This window comes from Echinops telfairi, unplaced genomic scaffold, assembly GCF_000313985.2.
Source record: "Echinops telfairi isolate 266 unplaced genomic scaffold, ASM31398v2 ScPeMD7_7410;HRSCAF=8448, whole genome shotgun sequence".
Taxonomy (NCBI): Eukaryota; Metazoa; Chordata; class Mammalia; order Afrosoricida; family Tenrecidae; genus Echinops; species Echinops telfairi.
In genome coordinates, this window is record NW_022111310.1 from 25,199,920 (window position 1) to 25,214,279 (window position 14,360).

General features: G+C 37.8%; 1 protein-coding gene across 1 annotated transcript in view; it reads right to left on the reverse strand.

The window, feature by feature from the left end:
- Positions 1–14,360, reverse strand: part of MEGF9 (multiple EGF like domains 9) — a 106,543-nt gene that overhangs the window by 29,984 nt on the left and 62,199 nt on the right. The window contains exon 2 of the mRNA XM_004712555.2: positions 12,880–13,087. Within this exon, the coding sequence (XP_004712612.1) occupies positions 12,880–13,087 (208 nt within the window). The remainder of the gene's footprint in view (positions 1–12,879; positions 13,088–14,360) is intronic.

A 14,360-nucleotide genomic window follows, 5' to 3' on the forward strand; every position in this document is an offset into this window, starting at 1 on the left:
CTTTGGATTTATCTTTAGCAACACAGAAAGAATGTTGGTACCAGGACACTGTTGGACGCTCAGCAACACGACTTATGAGGTCATAAAAATTCCATGGGATATGGTGGGTGGTGGCAACTACTGAAGCAAAGGAAGACAGCCTGGAACAAAAGAAGAATGTAAGCCTAGGGAGAGGGTGTAGACTTCATGGAGAACGTCCTTAAATCCAGCTCCAAATACAAACTACCTTTAGTTTTTGTGTGTATGTAATCATGTAAAAATCATTAACTCTTCTAGAGAATCATGCACAGGAACACTGTTATCATGGGGCATCACCATTAAGATGATTTTGTTGAAACCACATCCTACCCATTTCATGTCCAAAATTACTCTGCATTCTCACTATTATTATCTTAACTTTGGTCCTCAGGTATTTCACTCTGCCTCTAATCACCCTTACTTAATCTACTCACTCACTGCTAGAATTCAGTGCGGCTCTTTTTCCTTCTTAAAACTGTCTTAATGGATACAATCCAAATAATTTGTCTATTAGGCCGTTTGTGGCTTGACCCCAGCATGTCTTGTCAGCTTTGTTTCCTTCCCCTCCAACTGCTCTTCCTGTGTAGGCACACCTCTGAGGCGTTAATCTTGCCATTTCCTGTTTGATAATGTCCTTTCTCATCTCTCCCACTTCTGTATATTAAACTTATTTTCTTCCACAAAGTCTATTAAAGTATACTGTATGGCATAATTTGTTAAATACACAAATACCTTGATATCAATATTATAATTATATGAATCTGTTCATTTATATTCTTGGCATATATACACCTAAAATTTTAAAGAAGTAAACAATCACTTAGAAGAAGCAAAATATATGACCTTTTAATATTTCCAGTACCAAAACTTTAATTTAAAAAGATTTCTTTTTAAATGCAAAGCTGGCCGCAAAGTGGCCTAATGAAATAGGTAAAAGCGTGTACAGCACAATTTAGGGAGAGGAACATGTTTGCTCAATAGCAACATGTCAAGTCAATGTTCTCAAAAGTGTTTGTTTTTCCATCATTTGCCAACAGCTGGTTTCCAGTTAATAATTAGACATGACGGGCAGATAATCCCCTGAATTGTATGAAAAATTTAAGGCAGAAACTCACTGAAAAACACATAATGCTTTCCAGACTGTACATACATGCATTGTTTATACTTAAACCTCAGCCTTTTTCTGAACAGCATTCAGTTTAGTTGAATTTCTTGCAATGAACTTAATTATCTTCTAAGATGTTGAGAATTACACAAACATTTATTGAAACAAATGAGTCATGAGAGGACAAAATGCTGAGATCAGTTTCCTAATTACAATGTATATACAGTGGCAAAATATACCTAACAGGAAATTGCCATAATAACCATCTTAAGTATATAATCCAGTGGCATGAATTACATTTACTCTGTTGTATGACCAACACCGTATCCAAAAGTTTTTCAACACCCCAAAGAGAAAGTCAGCACCTTAAAGCAGCAACTTTCTATGGCTTCCTCTTCCTCATCACCAAAAACTTTGTCTCTACCTATTAGCCTAGTCTAGATATTTCTTGTAAGTGGGATCATATAGTACTTGTCCTTTTGTGTCTGACTTATTTCACGTAGTATAATGTTTTCAAGGTTCAGTCATGTCACAGCATGTATGAGAACTTCAGTTCTCTTAGTTACCTTCAAGGAAAAAGAATATTGAAGTGTACAGAACAGGCCATTTAAACTAGAGATTGGTGTAATTAATCATATTGGAATCATATTGAAATATAGAATAAAGTAATTTTAAAAATAATTTTATAGGCATATAATGCAAATACATAATTCAATAGTTCAATCACATAAAAAAGTTGTACAATCATCACCACAATCAGAATAAGGTTATTTTTTAAAGGTCTGGCTGTGTTCCTATAAAATAGAATAAGAATATGCTAGTATAGAAGATTTCTTATTGGCACACAAAGTATATGCACCTATCAGACATTTCTGCTTGAATGTATAGTTAACTCAAAAGCAACATGTTTCAAGCATATCATTATCTCCCTCAAACTTACTTTTCTTCGTTGGTAATGTAAATATAGGTAATATAATATAGCTTCATTCAGTGTCTGAACCACAAAGAAATGTGAGGGTCATGTCTCTTTCTCTCCCCCTAATTTCATGCATACTTCACACAATCCACCTTTTCAAACAAAAACTCAAATTCAGTCTCACTGAATCAATTCTGACTCCTAGCAATCCTGTAGGACAGTGTAGAACTATCCCTGTGGGTTTCCAAGGCTGTAATTATTTATGGGAGCAGAAAGATAAAAATAACCTAAATGCCCATTAATACAAAATGGATAAACAACCTATGGCAAATACACAAGGGAATATTACTCAGCTTCCATGTTTGTGCTGTAAATAAACAGAGCTGCTATTCATGCTCAAAAATGAAAGTTATGGCAAAAAATATAATAATAATATGTGATATATTGAGGGTTCAGGGGGGTGGCAGGGTGGGGTAGGGATGGAATAAAGGGGAGCTGATATCAAGGAATTCAAGAAGAAAACAAAATATTGAAAATGATGATGACAGCAACTGTACAATTATGCTTGATCTAATGGAACTATGAATTGTTTTAATAACTGCAAGAGCTCCTAATAAAATGTTAAAAAAAGAGAGAGAATATTAATGTTAAAGAATGATGATGAATCTGTAAAAAAACCTTATAACATGGATGAACCTGGAGGACATTAGGCTGAGTGACATTAATCACAACAGGTCCAATATTATGACCACTATGAGACCACTATTATAAAAAGTCAAGAAAAAGTTTTCAAATTAAAAGAAATATCCTTTGATAGTTACTAAGTCAGAAAGGGGAAAGGGGAGTAAATTACTGACGAGAAGGAGGAATATACATGTCAACTGGAGTGAAGCTGAAGGCGATATATAATAAGGGGGTTGACAAAATATGAGGGGAAGACACTGGGAGAAGTGCGAGAATTAAAAAATATCAGAGGTAAATACTGTTCTATACACAATCCTGAAATGATCATTTATGACTAGATACATGGATAGACATGAAAGTTGAAATGGTGTGAGCATAAGAATGGGAGTATACTCTCTCTCTCACACACACAGACATATACATACACACACGTTTGAAAGAGTGTATTTTCATACATGTGTATTTAAATTTGCTGAAAATAAATCCATGAACATGGGACTAATTTCTAAAATGTATTGAAAACTCCAACACCTCAACAAGAAAAAGGCAGACGATCCAATTTAAAAATGGACAAAGGGCATAAATAGACATTTCACCAAAGATATTGAGGCAGCCAACAAACATGAATAATCTTCATGATTAATAGCCATTCAAGAGATGCAAATAACTACAGCAACAATATATTTTGGTGGAGTACAAAGAGGGCAAAGTTATGAAAACTTAGACATAACCAAACAAATTCAGAGACTGAGTCATTGCACCTAGGGCAGTGGTTCTCAACCTTCCTAAGGCCGTGACCCTTTAATACAGTTCCTCATGTGGTGACCCCCCAAACATAATATTTTTTTCACTGCTACTTCATATCTTTAATTTTTTCAGAACTGTAATTTTCACGGGCGACTCCTATGAAAAGGTCGTTTGACCCCTAAAGGGGTCACAACCCTCAGGTTGAGAACCACTGACCTAGGGATTCAAGACCCTGGTCCTACCAAAGTCTCCTGGCATCACCTAGGCCTCAAAAACAATATTCTACATCCTTTTTTGGTGACCCGAGTCTTAAAGGCTCAAGAGTGGCCATTTAAGATATTACCCTGTTTCGCCGAAAGTAAGACAACCCCCCAAAATAAGACCTACTTACAGTTTTGCCTCTCGCTGAAATATAAAGCACCCCCGAAAATAAGACCTCCCCGAAAATAAGCCCCCCCGAAGCTACCATTAAACTATGGACTCTGGACCGTAGCGGCGGGCACCACCACACAGCTCACTGTTGGCCGCAGCACAGCTGGAACAGACAGGAAGTGCGAGGTCTCTTTTAATAAAACAATAAACAATAAATGTGTACTGTATTCTTCTTCATGGAAAAATAAAATATCTCTGGAAAATAAGACCTAGTGCATCTTTGGGAGAAAAAAAATTAATATAAGACACTGTCTTGTTTTCGGGGAAACAGGGTAATATCAGTCTCTCCCTGTCCAGAGGAAAGAAGAAGGAAGAAAACCAAGGGACATGGAAACAATCCAACAGACTAACGTGCCACACAAATACCAGTCTTCAGAAGAACTAGATGGTGCCCAGTTCCCATTACCAACATCTCTGAAAAATATTAAATTATCTTGGATAAACTTGGAGAGAAAAGTGAAACAAAACTCAAAATCATAAAAATATCAGGCTTACTGGTCAGACAGATATTAGTGGGACACCTAAGACCATGGCCTTTGGGCACCTTTCAAGTCTGGAAATGAGCTCACCCTCATAGCTTAATTTTAAGTAAAATAGTAGACAAGTTTATAAGGAGAACAAAGGAGTCCTGGTAGCACTGGACTAGTTACCACAAGGTTGGTGGTTTAAATCTACCTGCTGCTCCATGGGAAAAACAATGAGGTGATCTGCTCCTATAAAGATTTCTAGTCTCGGAAATCCTGTACAGGGTCAATATGAGTTGGAATCAACTAGATGTTAGTGGATTTTGTTTTGTTTTGTTTTGTTTTGTTTTATAAGGGGAACAATACCACAAGTGAGATACATACACCTTGGAATAATCAACCTTTTGAGATCAAAAGGGCAGCATTTACACAAGTACAAAGTTCAGAAGTGTTAGAAAAGAAGGAGCCAGGGACATAGGAAAGACAGAGAAGAAGTGGGATAAGTGATTACATTGTGAGGATCATAATGGATGACACAAAACAAAATTGTTTAATGGAAACAAAAACAAAATTGTTGAATAAAAAACTAATCTGCTCTGTCAACTTTTACCCATTGACAAAAGGTGTTTTTTTTAATGAATGAATACAATGAAAGAGCAGCTGTTATTATAGAATGTTACAAAAGAGATTATTTTCAGAGCTCTGTATAACCTTGAAGGTATCTTGTTATCTATGTATTTGACATTTATTTCAGCATCAGTTCACTTCATAATTAAAATTTGCCCTCTGTCCTGGGGCACATTCCCATAATTAAATATGCAAAGTAGTAAATATTTCAAAAGACATTGTACAGCAGCAACCACAGAGTTTATGAGAATAAGATATTGTATAAGGGCAAGTCAAAAAGTATTGCTACTAGCATACCAGTCCATGCATGCACGGTGTTATTCAAAGCAAAATGTGTTTAAATATGCCTCTGGGATCCGTTGCTGGCTCCAGACAACTTCTCTCAGTGATATACTTGTCTCAGTCTAATTAAGATGCTTTAAAATGAAGAAACTAACTGACAACCAGAAGCTGGTAGAAGAAGACTGTAGAATTACTGTTGATGTAATAGCTACTGTAATAGCTACTGAAGTTGGGAAGTCACATGGTTCAGCACTTTCAATTTTAGGCAAACATCTTGGCTTTGGTAAGCTTTTGGCTTGATGGGTGGCAGAAGTTTTGCACAAAAATCTGCTAGCTCAAAGAGCTGATCTTCCTAGCCATCTTTTAAATGAGATCTAAGCTAATAGAGACAATCATATGGAATGAATTGTACATGGGGACAAGTTTTGGATTTACCAATATGACCCAGAGAACAAGGTCCAATCAAAACAGTGGCTTTTAAGGGGAATCTGCTGGACCAGTTAAATTAAAAGCAGAAGGATCAGCTCAGATGGTTACGGTGACTGGGGGATTTCTAAAGGATAATCTTGACAGATTTTCTCTGACAACACAGGGCAATCACAGGGGCTTACGAGGAAGAAATTTTCAGAAAATGGAAAACTGCATTGGTGAGGGAAAAGGCCAGGGCCTTAAAAAAAATTTTTTTTTAATCACAACAATGCACCTGCTCATTCTTTGAGGGAAGAAAGGACTGTTCTACAAGAATTTTGTAAGGAAACCTTATCCAATCCATGCTACAATTCTGACCTTTCTTCCCCTTCAAATTTCTTTTTGTTCCCCAAACTCAAAGAACATTGAAAATGAACACAATTTGAGTCCCTAGAGGATGCTCTAACTGTTTACAAGGGAAGAGCGCAAAATTCTTCAAGGAAGAGTTAGAGAAATGGAACCACTGCCTTCAAAAGTGGAGAGACCGAGATGAAGGAGATGTCAAGAAACAATAGCTTTACATTTGACCTTTTTGTTTAATAACGGCTTTTCTGATTTTATAGCAAGATTTTTTACTTACCCTCATACAACTATAAAATTTCTTTTTACCTTATTAAGACAGTCTAAAATTATGCACCTATTGACTCATCAACCATAAATACATTATCTCCTATCAGTATCTAACTGCCTACAAATAAAGTCAGTCCTGATAAAATTTCAAGGGCTATATGAAGATATTCAGGCTTTCACTAAGCATGCTGTTATTTGAAATGAAATGTTACTTGACGGCTCTATTCACTTATTAAACATGTGCCCAAATATGAATCAAAAAAGCATCAGAAATATGTTCCAAAGCTTAACCAACTTAAACCAACTCCTTCCCAATTAAACATGTTGGAACACCGATGGAGAAGTGTGGGGGTGGCCATCTGTCAGTACATAAAGGACTTTGTGTTTGCACATAAAGACATTGCTCAACCCACATCTGGCTCCTGTAGCCAGATTCTACCCTCACTGGGGCAACTCCCACTGAAATATCTGGGCATAAAGCACGAGCAGAAAAATGACTTTTTAAAAATCCAGTTGTTTGTTCCATGGATATTCGATGTATGAGAATATCACAGAGTAGAATTGAGTGTACTTTTCTACTTTTATTTATTTTTAAAAGAAAGGTCAAAAAAGAAGAGAATTTGAGTAGGTGTTAGATCAGATTTCTCATCTCATTGTATAATCTTAGGACATTCACTTGAATTCTTATCTTAGCTTGTTTGTTTCCTGACAGGGTCATTTTCTCACTTTCTGCCTTCCCAAATCATAATCTGTAGGGCCCATCTAAGTTCCCACCTCCTCTGGAAATCTTTCCTTATTACTTAACATTATTTCTGCCAGTTTCCCACTCTAAACAATTCTACTTAAATATTTAGTGTATATTTATCATTGTATCATCTCCTAGTGGTTTTGTATCCTTTTTTATTTTTAATCATTTTATTGGGGGCTCGTACAACTCTTATCACAACCCATACATCCATCCATTTGTCAAGCACATTAGTACATTTGTTCCCATCATCAATTTCAAAACATTTTCTTTCTACTTGAGCCCTTGGTATCAGCTCCTCATTTTCCCTCTCCCTCTCCCACCCTCCCTCCCTCATGAATCCTTGACAATTTATAAACTATTTTTATTTTATCATATCTTACACTGACTAATGTCTCCCTTCACCCACTTTCTGTTGTCCATCCCCCAGGGAGGGGGTTATATGTAGATCATTGTGATTGGTTCCCTCTTTCTCCCCCAACCTTTCCCTTACCCTCCTGGTATCAGTACTCTCCTTATTGGTCCTGAGGGGTTTATCTGTCCTGGATTTCCAGCTCATATCTGTACCAGTGTACATTCTCTGGTCTAGCCAGGTTTGTAAGGTAGAATTGGGATCATGATAGTGAGGAGGAGGAAGCATTAAAGAAATAGAGGAAAGTTGTATGTTTCATCGGTGCTTTACTGCACCCTGACTGGTTCATTTCTTCCCTGTGACCTCATGATCATGTAGGCTGGTGTGCTTCTTCCATGTGGGCTTTGTTGCTTCTGAGCTAGATGGCCACTTGTTTATCCTCAAGCCTTTAAGACCAGATGCTATATCTTTTGATAGTCAGGCACCATCAGCTTTCTTCACCACATTTGCTTATCTACCTGCTTTGTCTTCAGGGATTGTGTCGGGAAGGTGAGCATCATGGAATACCCAGGTAAATAGAACAAAGAGTATTTGCATTGAGGGAGTACTTGATTGGAGGCCCAATGTCCATCTGCTACCTTAATACTAAACCTATAAATATATGTACATAGATCTATTTCCCCATCTTCATATATATAGTTACATATGTACATGCCTGTATTTAGACCGCTATAAATGCCCTTTGCCGCCTAGTTCCTTCCTCTGTTTCCTTTTACTTTCCTCTTGTCCTACTATCATGTTCAGCCTTCATTTGGGTTTCAGTGATTCCTCTTGGTGACATTGCCCTTGATCAAGTCCTACCAGGCCTCCTGCCCCCTCCTCGCCATCAATTTTAGATCACTTGTTGTTCCCTTGTCCCTGGGTTTGTTAACACCCACTTCATTTCTCCTGCCTCCCCCTCGCCCAGGTACCCCCAGAACTGTCAGTCCCATTTTTTTCTCCTCCAAATTGTTTATCCCGTCTGTCTTATCTAGATAGCCCTGCAGAGATAATCATATGCACAAAAAATGAAAGCAAAACAAAGCAACAAAAGAAAACAAAACAACAACATAAAAAACCAACGACAAAAAAAGAAAAGCGTTTAACTTGTTCAAGGTCTGTTAGATGAGCTTTAGGAGTGTTTTCCAGTCAAGTCTGATGGGGTGCCACTCCCTGTCCCCAAAGTCTATTTTTGGTATTCCCTGGGGACTTCCTTGCTGTTTCCCTTGCCATTCTGTTGCACGTCCTTATGGTGGGGTGGGGTCAGATCTGGCACAATTCCTGCACTGTATCTCCAGTGTTGTCCCCTGTAGTGCTATGGGTCATTGAGGGACATCATGTCTCATAGTAGGGCCGACCCTATGGTCCTCTCTGTGCACTGACTGCTCTGAGCAGGAATATCATCCTCAGAGCTTGGTGGGCCAGGATGTGCTCCACTCTCTCTTCCTCCCCCTTCATTTGCTCCTATGTACTCTGATCAGACATGTCCCTCTCCCTGAGCTGTAGCTTCAGTGCTGTCCTCAGGTAAATTCCTCTGTGGGGAATTGGGGCTGTCCACGTAGTTGGGATTGGGACTGGCCCCTCAGACCTCTCTATTGGTTCCCAGTTTTGTATTCTTTAGTTTTGCATGGATTACACATTTCTTGACAAAATGCAAAAGTACTATCTTTTTACTCCAATGTGACTAACAAAAAAAGATATAACTATTGTATGTTGGTGTTAGATTCTGTTGAGTCAGTTCCGACTCATAGCAACCCTCTATAGAACAGAATGAAACACCATCCAGTCTTATGTCCTCCTCACAATTTTTCATATGTTCGAGCCCATTGTTGCATCCATTGTCCCAATTAATCCTGTTGAGGGTCTACCTCTTTTTTGCTGCCCCTCTACTTTACCAAGCATGATGTCTTTTACTGGTCTCTCCTGATAACATGTCCAAAGTATGTCATCCTTGCCTCTAAGGAGCGTTTTGACTGTAACTTCACATTTCTGGTTGTTGATTTAACTCCTTTTCTGGTAATAAGAAAAAGCATGTTTGTAACTACGTGGATTTAAAGCTCCCAGGCCTTTCTTCTAAATACTTCAAGTACAGGCTTTTAAAAGATTTTTATAATGCATTGCTTCTAACAAATCACCTGACATTTCAGATTTTTAATTAAAAATTTTTCTAAATATTTCTCATAGTCATCCATAAAAAGTAACTATCAATTAAAAACTTTATTTTTTTTTCAATTAAAAACTTTAATGTGCCTACACTTGGGGCCAAAGACCACCAAGAAAAAGAGGAAATGTCGGGGGTTTAAATGGAGAGAAAATGTTTTGAGAAACGATGTACAAATGCGCTTTACACAATTGATGTGTGTATGGATTGGGATAACAGTTGTATGAGCCCCTAATAAAATGTTAAAAAAAAAAAAAAAAGAGGAAACTAAAAAAATAAAGATTGGATGTAGTGTAGAGAACCACGTCTTGTTAGGATCATCCATAGATGTTAAAATCATCCAGAATCACGAAAGGTGTGTTATCAGACAACAATGAGTCATCTTTAAGAAATAAAAGGTACAAGGAAGAATAACTGTATAGTCTGTTGCAGTGAACTCCAAAAGTGAGGCTTTTTAAGAAGGATGAAAGGCAAACACATGGGGAGTGGCAATGAAAAACCAAGAAGAGATCTGTTCCAGCCACAGGCCCAGAGGTAACAGTGTGGGAGGGAAAACAGCTGCTACTTATAAGAGCGACAGTGGAAGCAGAGTCCCTCAAGATTTCAGTTAGAAATGGGTAAAAGACTTCAAATCAAGATACTTTGACATTAGTGTTGTTGTCAGCAGCCATTGCATCAGTTCCAGCTCATAGGAACACGATGTACAAAAGAACAAACAACTTTCCAATCTTGCACAAACCTCACAATTGTTATGTTTGAGTCCATTGTTACAGCCACAGGGTTAATTCATTGCACTGAAGGTCTTTCTCTTTTTCAGTGACCCACTACTTTACAAGTACGGTGTCATTTTCCAGGGATTGGTCCCTCCTGATCACATGTCCAAAGTAAGTTAAGACAAAGTCTTCCCATGCCCATTTCCAAGTAAAATTCTGGTTGTACTTCTCCTAACACAAATTTGTTCATTCTGACAACCAATGGTATATTTAGAAATCTTCACCAACACCACAATTTAACGGCTTCAGTTCTTCTTCAGTCTTATTCATTGTCCAGCTTTTGTATATCTATGACGCAACTGATAGTACCACAGTACCTCATTTGAGTCAGCCATGTCTTCAAAGTCTTCAAAGTAACAGCTTTGCTTCTTAACACTTTACATGGCTCTTTTGCCAAAGATTTGCCCAATGAAATAAATTATTTGATTTCCTGGCTGCTGCTTCCATTAGAGCTGATGTGGATCCAAGTAAATTAAAATCCTCGACAACTTCAATATTTTCTCAGTTTATCATGATGTTGCTTATTGATCCAGGTATAAGGATTTGGGTTTTATGTTAAAGTATAATCCATATTGAAGGCTATAGTCTGATCCTCATCTGTTGGTGCTTCAAATACTTTATATTTTCAGTAAGCAAGCTTGTATCATTTGCCTATTACAAGCTGTTAATGAGGCTTTCCCAAAAATGATTATTCATTTTTCTTCATATATCCAGCTTCTCAGATTATTTGCAGATGCAAATGGTGAAAGGATAAAACCTTGATACATGCCTTTCATGCTATTATGTATATAATATACAATCATGTTACCTCATTTTTAAAAACCTACCGAGGATAATAGAATCTACTGAGTACATATATAGTCTAATATATAATAATATTATATTTAATACAATAATAATAATATATTTAACTTCCAACCTTCTGCTTAATATTAGCACCAATTACTGAAAATCAGATATCCTAAGTGAAATGCTAGCAAACAATCTAATATTTTAAATAAGAAAAATTATAAATAATTACATGTCAACCTAAACCTACTAACCAGTTTCCCAAAGTATAACTAAAACACAGTTAAGCCCCTATATTTAAGTGGAAACTACTGTGATATTAAGTAAAAAAAAAAACTTCCTGATAAAATCTATTACTTTGGTGTACAGCTGTTTTGTATGCAGTAACATACTGCACATACTTTTTGCCAACATTTGATGTGCTTTTTAAATTGTCTACATGTGATGCTGACACTCTACCAACTCTATTAGGAATGTAATACAAGGTTTCCCACACATTAGTTTGTTTAATGTTGTATATGGCTTTATTGAGTCTCTGGGACATAAGTAGAAAGGTTTCTTATATAGTCGTCATTCAAAATACATGGAATTGAGAGATGCATTCTAGGATATTTATGTGTTAAGTACCAATGGGGACGGGGGGTGTCATTGTGGACTCTGCTTGCATATTACATGTGTTCACCTGGATTGAATAACAGCTTTACTATCTATACTTGGGTAAGTTAACCATACGCTATAAGCACCACCATTCTCATATTCAAAGTGAGAAAAGAATAGTTCTCCTCTCCTAAAGTATGTTTTTGTAAAGATTACATGAGATGGTACATATGAAATCAGTCAGCACAGTGCTCTAGCATATAACAAATGCTCAAGTATGGTCCTATTAGCATTTTTATTTATCTGTCTAGCAAGTATAACTTACAAAAATTTGCACATACATCATCTTGCTTGGTTTTTTGTGATTGTTATAAATCTAGCTATCTCACTTTTGCCTAGTCAACTTTTTACAGGTGTTCAACTGTTGACAATAATTACAAAGTCAGCGGTGCAACCCTTCCCTTAATCAGTGTGATTCTTCCATTGCTATTGATGCCTTTTTCTCCTCCTCCCTCCAGCCCATTTGTTATTGCTACGTGCTACTGATTCATGCTGACTCATTCTGAGTCTACGTACAACAGATGGAAACCCTGGCCAGTCTTGCGTCATCCTCACAATTGTTCTGCTTCAGATCATTGTTGTAGCCACTGTATCAATACATCTCATTGAGGGTCCCTAGTGACCCTGCCCCTGGTAACCACTAATACACCTAAGTGGCCATCAACAAAGGAATGCATAAACAAAATGTGGTATAGACAATAATGGCGTACTACTTAGCCAGAAGGAGAAAATGAAATCTTGATATATGTTACAGTGTGGAGGGGACTTGACATTATGCTGAGGAAAATACGTGGGTTACGTGATCTAGTGCTAACAGCAAAATCAGCGGTTGAAATCCACCAGCTTTCTGCTCCCACAAAGGTTGAAAGCCTCAAAAAACCCAGGGGCAGTTCTACTCTGTCCTATAGGGTGGTTGTGAATTCGAATAGACTCAATGGCATTAAGTTGGGTTTGGGGTTGGTTTCTTTATTTAAATTAGTCTGAACCTTGAGAACAAGAACGTTTTTTCCCCTAAAATAAAAATATCTTCATTTCCACTCTGCTGCTTACCTATCGCAAAGTATGCCGAGGGCTCCATCCAGACTGCAGCCACATGGCAGACACAGCCCAGCGTGCCGAGTGTGGTTCATGTGAAAGCCCTCCTTGCAGGTTTCACAGCGAAGCCCCTGATAACCTGGTTGACATTCACACTGCCCCGTGGTCTGATTGCAGCGATTTGCATCGAGGCTTCCGACCCTAGAGCAGTTACATACATATTCTGCAAAAGAAAGAAGAAAAGAGATATTATCAAGTAAGGCTCTTCTTTCAAAGAAAAACAACAACTTTTGATTATATTGAATGAAGGTTTTACAGAGTAAATCATCAATTTTGCATTCAAGAATTCATAGTTTTGTTTCATCTCATTAGTTGCAATCCCCTCAACACACCACCACTCATCCCCCAGTGTTCCCTGCTTCCCACTCCTCCGCTTCTCACCTTTCTGAACTTTCACCTTAGGCAAATGCCACCTCCTGGACCTCAGATCTCACATGGTTTATTATTCAAAGGCTGAATACTCACTAGTGTTACTGTTCCCATCTATTGTTTGTTTGAAAATTGAGACATCAAGTTCAGTTCCAGACTTAAATAAAGGATAACCAAGGGTCATTGTTTCAAAGGTCACACTAGTCTCTGACCAACAACCTGGTCTCTTTTATTATTTTTTTGTTTTGTTTTACCCTTTCCTCCCCTTCCATTCAGGGTTTCCTAATGTGATTTCTTTCAGATCAATTAGTAGAAGCAGCCAGGTTCCATCTAGTTCTCGTCTCGGGGCCATAGAGACTGATGTTTGCATGGTCCATTAGGCCACTAACTGTCTCCACATGTCTTCGATTATCATCGCTCTTCTTTTCTCCAGACAAGGAGAAACCAGCATTTGAATCTGAGATGGTCATTCACAGGTTTCTAAGATGCCAGACCCTTCTCATCAAAGTAAGGCATAAAACGTTGTTTTTGTGGACTATGTCGATTGACTTTTGCTTTACTGAGACTACAGTCCTGAGCCCCTGAACCCTCAATGTGTTTGGTTAGGTCTAAGAAATTTTCATAGCTCTGCCCCCTATAGACTCCATCACATTCATGGTATACTTACAGCAAAGGTAAATAAACATGTACAAAGAGTATCTGTCCAAAACCAATATATATTTGTTAGTATGTTCCTGCTCTCCCTCCCACACCTCTTCAGCCTGTCTATCCACAGATATACTTGTAGATCATCATTACTGCAGACTTGTGCATATAAGGGCATTTACCTCTGTGGGCTTTCACTCTTGCACTCCTCCCTGGGTCTTCCCCTGTCTCCATCATTTTTTGTTTTTTGGCCAATCTCCCTCTTGTTATGTATCCCCTTCCCATATACCTAAGTTAGCACATGGCACCTTCTAGTGAGCAACTTCACCTTCCTTCCTCTCCTACCCCATGCAATGCCTTCTTGATAAAATAAATATAATTGTATTTTCTTTCTTTTGTTTAAAATCATTTTATTGGGGGTT